The following is a 13683-nucleotide window of genomic DNA, read 5'->3' on the forward strand; positions in this document are numbered from 1 at the left end:
TAACATTGACTGCAAACCCTGATTTGAAGACTATATAAACGAGAACTCTAGCAACTGGGAAACCTAATCCCCACACCTCCTGTGTGATAATAGTTGCGACTAGAGTCGATTCTCCTTTAACCTTAGGTTTTTCCAAAACCCTGAAGGTTAACGACTTGAAGACTTCATTAAGATTGTGAAGCCAAACCCAACTATTTTCTCTGTAGTTGCATGTTCTGATCTTGGTGTTTTCTATCGTGATTGAGTACTATCTTCTCTAAGATTTGCTCGAGATTTAATCTCCGATAGACAAGATAAAAAGTAGTCACAAACATCTTCTTCTCATCGTTTGTGATTCCACGATATCTTGTTTCGCTACCATACGATTAAGATTATTGTGTGGTGATTGATATTTCTAGGTTGTTCTTCGGGAATATAAGTCTGGTATATCAATTGGTTCGTGTTCACCTTGATTTATCACAAGACGGAACAAAACTCATAGGTTTATATGCGGGAGACAGATTTATCTATTCAATAGACTTTTCTGTGTGAGACAGATTGGTTTATCAAGTCTTCGACTTTGGGTCATAACAACTCTAAGTTGTGGGTGAGATTAGCTAAAGGAATCAAGTGCGTAGTGTCCTGCTGGGATTCAGAGACGTAAGGAGCGCAACTGTACCTTGATCAGTGTGAGATTGGTTAGGGCTCAACTACATTCAAGTCCGAAGTTACAGATAACCTCACGCAGAGGAAATCCAAGAAGTTGCTGCACCAAAAAGACCCATGTCCCTCATATTTCCTCTGCCTAGGGAAACGGGCAATGGTAAAGAACATATCTCCCATCTTTGGGATACATAGAAGGAATACGAGTATCACCAGATGTTATGACTCGAAGATTTCTCCAAATCATCTGCCAGAAGAACGTACACCGAGTACAACAACAACGCGCTGAACAATACCTACGATCGGTTCCATTTGATAATGCTCCCTGCCATAAATATCTCTTCATTCCCGATCCGATCACTCTCAAGATTTGGACAGGATGTTCCAGCAAAATAACATGCATCTTGATGAATACGTCAAGAGATCCAGAATTGAAGCCCTCGAATTCCAAGATGATAGGTGTATAAAACACCTTAATATTTATCTATTGTTTATGCTTTATTTTGCTAAGTTTTCTTGTAAATTATGTATCTTATGTTTGCTTTTGAGTTTTAGGTACTTTGGAGTCATTTGGAACAAAAGAAGAAGAAACGTCGCATAAAAGGGCAAGGCGGATTATTTCTCATTATTTACTTTAATTTCTTCATCTCTGTCTGAAAAGCATGCCGGCTTTAGTGATGCAAATTCTTATATCTGAAGAGCATGGAAACTTTAGTGATGAAGAGAGATTGAAGAAAAGAAGTGAATCTGAGAAGTAAGAGAATTCAAAGAAGAGCAAAAGCGCCATGCCACATGACAATAAACTGGAGACTTGGCGGTAGGGAACCATGAGATGAACTCTGAACTCATGCCAGTTGAGTCACGAGCTAGGTGGATTGCACATGCTTGTTTGAAGGAAGTCATGGGCTTAGCACTGGAGGGGCTCACTTGTACCAGCTGAAGGATTGGATTTCACCGCCAAGGTGGTAGGTCTGTAAACAAGCCTACAATGATAACTGCAAGTGCACAGCGTCTATAGTAGACAGAGCAAATACAGGTCGATCCCACAGAGACTAGGGCGATGTAGAGTTGATTCTAAGGTCTTTCTATACTGATTCAAATGAGAGAAGTAACAAAAGGGAGTTTGTTGTGTGTCGATATGACATGATAAGTAACAGGGTTTTAAAACAATAAACAAATGCAAAAGCAAAGAGTACTCTAAATAGGAAGATAACTAGGATACTAGGGCTTCGAATCCACCTCCTAAACGCATAGAAATCTCTAATTTGATATACTAGCTTTGCCTTCAATCAAGGAGCTATAGAAGTTCTAGCCTCAAACTACCTTGAAGATGTGATATAATCACTTGCACAAATATGATAAATTGATCTCAGCAAACCATGTCAATCCCTAGAATTACCTATCTGATTAAGGCATAGATAATCATAAAATTGAACTAAATCAGTTAACATAATCTTGAATACAAAGCAAAGGATTATTCTAACTACCATGGATGCTTGACATACAGGGTGAAAGTAATTTGCTAGTATTCATAAATCAAATCATGTTTTTCAATAAAATTCAATGGAGAAGAGTAAGTAACATCAAACAAGAGGATTTCTAATTATTAAAGGAAGTTTCATCTCTGCCCTAGCAGAGATTTTAGAACATCACAAACATAGAACTGAAAATAAACCTATAAATTACTACAACAACTTGCACCGGCTACTCCTTAGTCTCTGCCTTACAATCCTCTCCCAATTTATACAATACTTCTCACAATTTTCAATCCCATTTTCAATAAAGTACAATGATAAAATTAGGGATTTGATGTTTCTTGAACTCACCACTGCACAGCCGCCTAATTATCTTCAATAAGTGTCTGATGTTGTCGGTGATTGAAAGGAGATAGTACTCAGACCTAATTTGACAAACCCTGCTGCATGTGTTCGCGTTTGAAGGAACATCAATTTCAAACGGAGCTTGTAAGTTCAGTCACTCCTGAGAACCAATTAGTCGTCTAATTCTTGAAGAGTCATAACCTAGGGATAGGTTGAAACGAGTACAACAATCTAAGAGGTAGAAACTGAACATCTAATCCGACTGAGGAAAGATGGAGATGGAGGTATGGGCTTGACAGATAGAAAGAGAAGGTAGCAGAGAGTGGTCGATGTTGAGTACTGAAAACTGACAGGGAGAGGGAGATGGTTGTCGATGAAATTGGGGTAGAGAGTTAGGTTTTGGGAAATAAAAACGGAGATGGATAAGGGGGAGTGAAAACAGGGGATATTTGGATGTTGTACATACACACCTAGCCTAGGTGTTTTCCTTTGGCTATTTTCTGAACTGAAGCACCACGTTGAACTCAACCCACCACCAGAATTTGACTCATTTGTTGTGCCATCAGGTCCTTCATGGTCACTCCCTCTGAATCACACCGCTGCTCCCTTATTCACCATTTAATCAACCACCTATAACATAATGCAAAATGAGATTATTCCGACAAAATTACCCTTTAACAGACATATGCGCAAAGTACAAGATTTGTCACAATAAATGTCTCTAAAATGATCTACAAATATGCATTATGAGACACGTATCACACCCTCAAACCTGAATTTTGCTTGTCCGCGAGTAAAAAAAAAAAACTAAAGAAATCCTACCTATACCACTGTCGCTGGTCTCTTGATTGCATTTAGCGAATGCAATAAGCCTTTTAAACCACTAAGTGTCCCTAGTGGACGAGTTGAAGTCTCGTGAGGGTTTGCTTAGAACATACCCACAAAGTTCTAGGAAAAAAATATAAGCTCAGATTCCATGAAAGTGATACTTGCATTTCAGTTTTAGCTCACAACAATTGGATATGTCAATCTAGCTTTCAAAGGCACAATTCTAGCACTGAAACAACTAAGGACAAGTGATAAGAGTGTAAAGTGTATCTTCCTTAGACATGCATAGATAATGATTTACTCTAGGAAGTTATGACTGCTAATTACTAAGAGATAGTTTTTAGGCTAAGAACTGAATTCAAAGACAAGCTAGTTGTCCGGATTTACGAGAATTGTGAATGTTCACCTGATGAGTTGGTGATATTTCAGCTTACCCGCGTTGTACATCGATGGCTACACCCTCCTTACTTATTACAAGACTATTTACAACATATAACAACCAAGAACATTGACTGCATATTTACATTGACTACTCTCTCATTTTGAGGCAAGAGAGAAACATTAACCTTTTTATTGAAATAGACATAACAACAGATAATGGATACTTTTTCTTTTCTTTTCTTTTATGATTTTTTTTTTCTTCTTTTTTTTTTTTTCTTCTTTTTCTTAAAATTTTTCTTTCTCAACTGATTTTCACTGATTCTGGAATAATGAAAGATACATACACAATACACAACAAACTTTACACAAAAAATAGATTACATGACAATTTTAGCAAGAGGCAGCCCTTTTCGATGCACCCGGTCAAATTCAATGGTTGCTTTTCTTAACGTATCCTCCAACTTCTATCCCAGCCAACCAAAGAACAAGATAGTCAAGTCTCATTCAGTATTCTAGATGATTGGCAGCCTACTTAACCTATGAAACACCGACGCTATACAAGCTTGGTAGATCGTGCATGTGCAAATTTTCTATATCACAATGTGAATTGTGCTAGAATCAGGGGTGCCTCATCATCTAGACTAAGAACCCTAAGATATCATACATGCACAGATATCACCAATCAAGGTAAATGAGCTCCATTTTTCAATTTTTCAATTTTTTTTTGTTTTATATGGCAGAGTTCAGTTTCGAAATATAGCACAGTGGCAGTCATATGGTATCTACTCTTCACCCCCAAACATAAACTAAAAATTGTCCTCGATGTTTCAAAAGATAAACAGAATTATAACTGCAACATACCATGAGAATCATGCTAAGTGGAGAAAAAGGAAAGAGATTACCGGATTTCGATGACCGTCCCAAGTAAGAACTTTTTTATTAGCTGTTGTAATCCAATCAGAGATCAGCTGAGTGTAGTATTGGATTAGCACAAAACATATGTACCACAATAGTAACCAAAAAGGGATACAAAGTACAAAGGCTCAAACTGACTCAGAGCAAAATACAAGAAAGATTCACCATAGATCAACAATCTAAAGAGTTGAGGATCAACCCAAAAGAAGATATACAGAGATATTGACAGTCTTACACATGCACAACATGAGAGTGCAACTGCAGATGTACACGAGTTACCCCTAAACCAGAAATTTTCTACATATATGCTTTTGGACACAAAATCTCGCAACTGCAAGGGTACATCATTCACAAGGTCTAGTTAAAAGTGAACTATGTTAGGAACGGGCAGTGACACACATTCCAACTGTGTCTCCTTAAATATGTTATATTTAGATGCAAAATGGTCCAAAAGAACTTGAGAAGCACACAGTTCTAGTCCTAGATTAGGTATTCTCAGAAAAATTGGTTTTATAATTTTGTTACAAACCAAATCTAGGTTGGGTGCAAGATTACCAGTTTGTGACATAGGAGGGAAAACATGCACATCTAAGTTGTTTTCATGTATAAGACCATTAATACAATTATTATCAGCCGAATCAACATCTCCTAAGTCATCTAGAAATACTGCAGCATGCTCACATTCATAGAACAAATGATCAAACCCCAATTCAGTATCATCATCATCCAAAAATTTAGTCTCATGCATAGGAATATCAGAAGAAACATCATGTTGTGACCTAGGCAGGGAATCAGAAACATCAAAGATATTTTCATGCATACGATCATTGGTGTCGATAGAAAATTCAGCATTCCCTAAGTCACAAACAACTTGTGTAGCATGCTCACTTTCACAAAACAATTGCACAAACCCAAAATTAACACCAAAATCATTCAGATATTGATTGTGACGAATATCAACATTAGAAGAAACATTATCAATGGAGGTCTCTACACTATGGTCTAGCATTTCAGAGTCACATGACTCCAAAATTGGATCTTCAAAAAGAACTGGCTCTTCTAACATCATATCATCATCAGAGTAACATGCATACTCTTCCCTATTAACATCTTTGGGGTCCTCAGTCCACTCGTTTACCTCTAGATTATATTTATGTTCAATATCAGCTATATGAGTAGGACTAGACACACTGTTCTCAAATTTTAATTCATTATCAGTATCATTGTAACAGGGATTGATATTGCAAGTCTGCGAGTAGGGATGATTCTCTTGCATTTGATAGAAGCCAGCAATATGATGTGTTCTAGACTGCCTAAAGTCATGCAAAACAGAGCAGTTCTCAACAAGATGGCCTAAGCAATGACACAAAGTACAAGCATGGATTTCAGTTGGGGTGCATGAGTTAGGGACAAGAATATTTTCATTTGCGCATCTTTCTAGAGTTTCGACTCTCTTAGTCATGCATTTAATGTTTGTATCAAAGTCAAAATCAGACTCTAGATCATAGAGTTTACCCATATCACGTGACACTGTTCTAGCTTCTCCTATGGATTCCCATTGATGGGTTTTCTCTGCAAGTTCAGCTAGAAATGATCATGCATCGTCCACAGTTTTATCAATGAACTCACCATTACACATAAACTCAACCAAGACTCGAGAATTAAAGTCTAATCCTTCATAAAGAATGGCGACCAGTCTCCACTTCTCAAAACCATGGTGGGGACACTCAAACAACGAATCATTAAACCGTTCAAATTAATGAAATAGTGTCTCTCCATGTAACTGGACAAAACAATTAATACTTTGACGAATGTTGATGGTCCTATGATATGGAAAGAACTTTTTGAAAAATATTGTTGTAAGTTGGTCCCAAGTGGTTATTGACTGTGGTCTCAGACTGTAAAACCATGATTTAACACTTTCTTTTAACGAAAACGTAAACAAACGCAACTTTAGAGAGTCCTCAGACATATTTTCAAATTACATAATCCGACAAATTTGTTCAAACTCTCTTACGTGATGATAGGGGTTTTCAGATTCAACTCCTCGATATATCGGAAGCATTTGTATCATATCCGCACTCAATTCAAATGGGCCATCAGTCTGGGGCAAGACAATGCATGACAACTGACTTATTCTTGTGGGATACATATACTCCTGGAGAGTATGGGGTCTATTCATCACATCAGCCATTAATTCTACCCGGACAGGTATATCAACAGCTAAAATGGAATTTTCACTGGGCAACTTATCAATCTTAAATAGAGAATACAATTTTTAATGATTATAAGATGCAATGAAGTCTGACAACATATAACCAAGCAAGAAATGCTCATGAGAATGAGAATTTAAATTATGGAAATATGCACAAAAGCACCATAAATTGCAGGGATTAAAATATACAAGGAGAGGAAATTAACTTAGCAGGCACACACGACAATCATTTATCATAAAAGCCTCATTCTGATGCTTGTTCAAAAAAATAAAAATAAAAATGAAAATAATAATAATTACCGTCGGTACAAAACCGAGAGTAGACACGACAACCGGATCCGATCCTCTCCTTTCCGTTTTCTCCTTTTCTTTTGGCTTGTACAACAGCCTTTGCAAGCACCTGGTAAGCTTAAGAAGAAGGATTAAGCACCGAGAGATATGTACATATAAAGCATAAAAGAACGTACATTAACCTATTACTACCAACAGAAAATGAAAGAGTATATATTACAGAAAGACAATGGGAACTATTAAGCGAACAGAACTTTGAACTAATTTTTTTTTACTAACATGACTATAAAAAGCTAAGCTATCATTTATGTATATATAAACTGATTGAACTACAGCTAACTATAACAATGGTTATGCCACATACAAGCTATAAATGGGAAAGGAAGATTAATTACATGCACTATGTATACAGAAAATGAAATAATTAAAAGCTACTGAACAAAGACTTAAAAACAAGAAAGAAAAAAAAATTAGTACTAATAAAATGAAACAGTGAAAACACACTAAACAAAATCAGCAATTAAGAAAAAAAACTAAAACAGAATAAAGAGAATGAAAAGTATATGCAATTGATTTCTTTAACAAAGCTACTGAACTATACACAAATACTGACAAAAACTAAGATTAAGTCCGACTAGCACTAACTCTAATAGTATCGAACAAAAAATGAAGCATTTATAAAACAACCAAGACCCTACAAATCACTAAATTGGACCCTATGAAATGAAAACAAACAGGCAAGATGCGAGTTATACCAAAATCAAAAAGCTATACAGAACATGGATTATATAAAACAAACTAAATTACTAAGTGCTACAGACTGTAAAAATCTACCACATGCTTAACTAACACAGTGAGATGAACAGAAAAACTAAGCAAGTATAAAAGATAAACAAAAAGGGACAGAAATTCCAAAGCTAATACTATTGACAATACAAAACAAAATGCAATGCAATGTTATATCAGCAAACTTAACAAGATCATGGATTACTAACTATATGAACTGAAATGCAAAATCAAAGTACTACAGGACGCACAAACTTTATATTACATACGCAAATGATAATGATATGAATGGAATAGAAACAAAAACAAGAAAAACTAAACAAATGCACACAAATATGCAATATTTACTACAAACTAGTATAACAGAACCTATCAATTTAACTACACCGTTTGCCAACTTCCCGGCAACGGTGTCAAAAACTTGGTAGGTCTGTAAACAAGCCTACAATGATAACTGCAAGTGCACATCGTCTATAGTAGACAGAGCAAATACAGGTCGATCCCACAGAGACTAGAGCGATGTAGAGTTGATTCTAAGGTCTTTCTATACTAATTCAAACGAGAGAAGTAACAAAAGGGAGTTTGTTGTGTGTCGATACGACAAGATAAGTAACAGAGTTTTAAAACAATAAACAAATGCAAAAGCAAAGAGTACTCTAAATAGGCAGATAACTAGGATATTAGGGCTTCGAATCCACCTCCTAAACGCATAGAAATCTCTAATTTGATATACTAGCTCTGCCTTCAATCAAGGAGCTATAGAAGTTCTAGCCTCAAACTATCTTGAAGATGTGATATAATCACTTGCACAAATATGATGAATTGATCTCAGCAAACCATGTCAATCCCTAGAATTACCTATCTGATTAAGGCATAGATAATCATAAAATTGAACTAAATCAGTTAACATAAGCTTGAATACAAACCAAAGGATTATTCTAACTACCATGGATGCTTGACATACAGGGTGAAAGTAATTTGCTAGTATTCAGAAATCAAATCATGCTTTTCAATAAAATTCCATGGAGAAGAGTAAGTAACATCAAACAAGAGGATTTCTAATTATTAAAGGAAGTTTCATCTCTGCCCTAGCAGAGAGTTTAGAACATCACAAACATAGAACTGAAAATAAACCTATAAATTACTACATCAACTTGCACCGGCTACTCCGGGCTTAGTCTCTGCCTTACAATCCTCTCCCAATTTATACAATACTGCTCAGAATTTTCAATCCCATTTTCAATAAAGTACAATGATAAAATTAGGGATTTGATGTTTCTTGAACTCACCACTGCACAGCCGCCTAATTATCTTCAATGAGTGTCTGATGTTGTCGGTGATTGAAAGGAGATAGTACTCAGACCTAATTTGACAAACCCTGCTGCATGTGTTCGTGTTTAAAGGAACATCAATTTCAGATGGAGCTTGTCAATTCAGTCACTCCTGAGAACCAATTAGTCGTCTAATTCTTGAACATTCATAGCCTCGGGCTAGGTTGAAACGAGTACACCAATCTAAGAGATAGAAACTGAACATCTAATCCGACTGAGGAAAGATGGAGATGGAGGTATGGGCTTGACAGATAGAAAGAGAAGGTGGCAGAGAGTGGTCGATGTTGAGTACTGAAAACTGACAGGGAGAGGGAGATGGTTGTCGATGAAATTGGGGTAGAGAGTTAGGTTTTGGAAAAGACAAACGGAGACGGATAAGGGGGAGTGAAAACAGGGGATACTTGGATGTTGTACATACACACGTAGCCTAGGTGTTTACCTTTGGCTATTTTCTGAACTGAAGCACCACGTTGAACTCAACCCACCACCAGAATTTGACTCATTTGTTGCGCCATCAGGTCCTTCATGGTCACTCCCTCTGAATCACACCGCTGCTCCCTTATTCACCATTTAATCAACCACCTATATCATAGTGCAAAATGAGATTATTCCGACAAAATTACCCTTTAACAGACATATGCGCAAAATACAAGATTTTTCATAAGATGAAGCATTTAAGCACTTGGGACACAATAAATGTCCCTAAAATGATCTACAAATATGCATTATTAGACACATATCACAAGGAACCGCACATGTGCAGATGAAGAAGTGATAAATTAGGTCTTATTACAAGCAAAGAAGGGGATCGAATACTTCATCACTTCAGGCCAGGAGACACATCATTTCGTCATGTTGTTTGCCGGGGATCGAGATGGGTCAATAGAGATCAACAATTCGGTTCAGAACCAGCCAAGAAAAGAAATGAGAATCGAAATAGGAATCCAGAGCAGTTCAGGCAAGCTAGGAATGGGAGATTAAATGTATGAAGTTTGGTCTGTTTGCTGTGTAGCCAACACAATCAACACAGGAGAGCTGATGCTGACGATTAAGAGGAGGAGTCGAAGTAGTTTCTTCTGACAAGAACAAAGAAGGGTGTAGCTCGAATTGCAGGCTGAATTGATGGAAGTTCTGAGCTGTCGGGGAGGCAGTGGCAGGTTTAGTTGTTATTTTTATTCTTAGTTGTTACTTTTGCTTTTATTTTCAATTTCAGTTTACTTATTCAATCTTTGAGAATCTTATTTCAGGTACTATTTCTTTGGTGAATGCTTGGAAAAGGCAAGCCTAGTCCTATTGGTATACGTCTTCGTTCGGTTACTCAACTAAAAGATTTCAGTGAACACTCCACTTCCTCCTAGTTCTACACCAAGTGAATTCTCGGACTGGAACAAAGAGGAAGACAACACAATGGGAGGTCGACCACCTGATCTAAGAACACTCAAGGAGCTCACTTCTACAAACCTTGACCAACAGCCTTTACGTATTCAGCTGAATGGAACCATTGAGTTGAAGCCGCAATTGATTAACTTGCTGCCAAAATTCAGAGGTTTAGCGGGAGAAGATCCTAATCGTCACTTGCAACAATTTCATCATGTTGTGACTAGTTTGAAGCAAGCAACCGCAGATGCTGATATGGCTATGATGACAATGTTTCCTTTCTCCCTTATAGATTCTGCAGGAGAGTGGTTCTTTTACTTACCCTCTGGAAGTGTAACCACATGGAATGGAATGAAGAAGTTGTTCCTTGAGAAGTATTTTCCAGCATCAAAAGCAGCAGTGATTCGCAAGGAGATATGTGGTATTAGGCAAGTACCCAGAGAAACTCTCTATGAGTATTGTGAGCGCTACAAGAAGCTTTTAGCTAGCTGTCCACACCATCAAATTAGCGATCAACTCATTATTCAATACTTCTACGAGGGGTTGCTTTCTAATGATAGAAATTTGATTGATGCCGCAAGTGGTGGTGCACTTACCAACAAAACCATTGCGGAAGCTACAAGTTTTTTGGAGAATATGGATGCGAACACTCAACAATTCTACACTCGAGGTGAACCCGTGGTAAGGAAAGTGAATGAAGTTGCTGATTCTTCACATTTGGAACATAGAATGGGAAACATGGAGAGGATGATGCAACAAATAGCAGCGGCTGTAATACCATCATACACCGAAGAAGTTGAGCAAGCTAGTGCAATGTACCAAAAGCAACAACGGCCAAGATATGATCCTTATTCCAGCCCATATAATCCGGGTTGGCGAGATCATCCTAATTTCAGCTACGCCAACAAGCAAGCTTAGGTCTCTAATCCTTCTTTCAATCAACAAGGTGGGTATCAATTCTTGCAAAGGCCGCAACAAGAAGCTCAAGGCATGAGTATAGATGACAAGTTGAATCTCATTCTCAACACAATGGCGCAAGATAAGCAAAAGGAAAAGATGGATATGAAGGACATCCAAACACAAATGGATCAACTAGCTAATATCGTGAGCAAATTGGAAGCACAAGCAGCTGGAAAAATTCCCTCGCAACCATTGAATCATAGGGATAATGTTAGTGTTGTTGAACTACAAAGTGGAAAGCAAATAGAGAAACCGGAAGCATTACCGGAGTCCCATGAACGTGATTTAGAGAAAGAAGTGGATGAAGCAGTCCCTAAAAAGGATGATTCGATAACACATTCTGACTCTAAACCTCTTATTTCTACTTATGTTACTCCTCCACCTTTTCCTAGCAGGTTTGCAAAGTCAAAGAAGGAGACGTTGGACAGAGAGATATGGGACATCTTCAAGAAGATCGAAGTGAACATTCCATTAATTGAGGCGATAAGGCAGGTTGCTCGTTATGCAAAGTTCTTAAAGGAATTGTGCACTAACAAGCACAAATTGACCGGTAATGAGGTAATGTAAGTGGGGGAGAGTGCTTCGGCATATCTTCAAAAGAAACTCCCACCTAAATTGAAAGACCCGGGCAGTTTTACTATACCTTGGACAATTGGTAAAACAAGTTTTACAAAAACTTTGCTAGATTTAGGAGCATCTATTAGTGTTACGCCTGCTTCAATTTATGAATCTTTAAATCTTGGTCCTCTCAAAAGTACCAGCATAGTTATTCAACTTGCAGATAGATCTAATGTCTACCCGAAAGGGGTTGTGGAAAATGTTTTGGTGCAGGTTAATGAGCTTATATTTCCTATCGACTTCTATGTTCTTGATATGAGTGATGAGAACTCATCCTCGTCTACACCTTTGTTGTTGGGTAAACCATTTATGAGAACCGATAGAACAAAGATAGATGTATTTGAAGGTACCTTGACAATCGAATTTGATGGAGAGGTCGTTCGCTTCAACATCTTTGAGGTGATGAGATACCCAAGTGACGTGTACTCATTTTTTGTCGTGGAGGAAACTGACACTGGCTAAGAATGCAAAGGAGATGAAAGTCGGGCTGACGACTTTAAACCAAGCGCTAAGTGGGAGGAAACCCACGGGTTTTGTATCTTTATCTTTATCTTTTTATTTTTCAGCATTTTATCTTTGTTTTTGCATATCATTTGCGGAATTTCCCACCTTGAACTTTACTTTGAATGACTAAATTTTACATTGAGGCCAATGTAAAGTTTAAGTGTGGGGGAGCATTTATATGTTTGTAGTTTTATGCCTTTAGTAAAAAAAATAGAAAAATATAAAAAAGAAAAAAAATTGCTTTATAAACTCCGAAATCTAGAAACTTGTTCCTTTAGGATGATACTACCAATATAAGTGGATGGAACCATCTTGATTGCAGGAGTTGAGGAACCCATTAACTAAAAGTACATAGCTCAGGAATTACAAATAACATGATAGTTGTTACCATATCTCTGAATGTCACCATATCACCTTCTGTTTTTATTTTTGCAATCTTTTTGTTTCTCTAAGTGATTTGGCGGGTCACTAACATCGAATTGTTATTACTGTTAGGATGAAATAGAGTGGTTGAGTTACTAGGAAAAAAAGAGACCAGACCAATTAGACCAACCGGAGTGTATATACAAAAAAAAAGAAAAAAATATTGACACTTTGATGCAATATGTGTGTGTTCTCCCTGTCTTCGTCGCCTAAACAAGCGTGGAACGCAGGATCCATGGGAATTACCATGTAATCTGCTGACAAGAAGCATGCGCTTGGATCCAAAAGATCTAATCATGTTGTCAAATCAAAAAAAAAAGGAAAAAAATGAAAAAAAAAAGATTTTTTTTTTTTATTATTGTTCAATTAATAAATCGACCGCTGGTTCCCCTTGTATATGCCAGTCGAGTTGATCTAGAATTAGGATTATCGACTACTGGTTCCCTTGTATATGCCAGCTGAGTTGATATTAGAATTCAGACCAGTATCTCAATCCATTAGGATTCATAGGTCCATCTTGGCGGTGACCTTCAGACAAATATGGGAAACACCGATCACTTGTAAAAATTCGCAAACATCTACCTCTATATCC

General features: G+C 37.2%; 2 protein-coding genes across 2 annotated transcripts; both read left to right on the forward strand.

Moving 5' to 3' along the window:
* The first annotated feature begins 10616 nt into the window (after window positions 1-10616).
* On the forward strand, window positions 10617-11504 carry LOC113312798. The gene has a single exon (XM_026561534.1). It carries the CDS (start codon window positions 10617-10619, stop codon window positions 11502-11504), a length of 888 nt encoding a protein of 295 aa, XP_026417319.1.
* Window positions 11505-11615: 111 nt separating this feature from the next.
* On the forward strand, window positions 11616-12626 carry LOC113312799. Its single transcript, XM_026561535.1, has 2 exons — window positions 11616-12096; window positions 12232-12626. The coding sequence occupies exons 1-2, from the start codon at window positions 11616-11618 to the stop codon at window positions 12624-12626; spliced, it is 876 nt and encodes a 291-aa protein (XP_026417320.1).
* The last annotated feature ends 1057 nt before the right edge of the window (window positions 12627-13683 follow it).

The sequence above is a fragment of the Papaver somniferum genome, chromosome 9, assembly GCF_003573695.1.
Source record: "Papaver somniferum cultivar HN1 chromosome 9, ASM357369v1, whole genome shotgun sequence".
NCBI classification, from domain to species: Eukaryota; Viridiplantae; Streptophyta; class Magnoliopsida; order Ranunculales; family Papaveraceae; genus Papaver; species Papaver somniferum.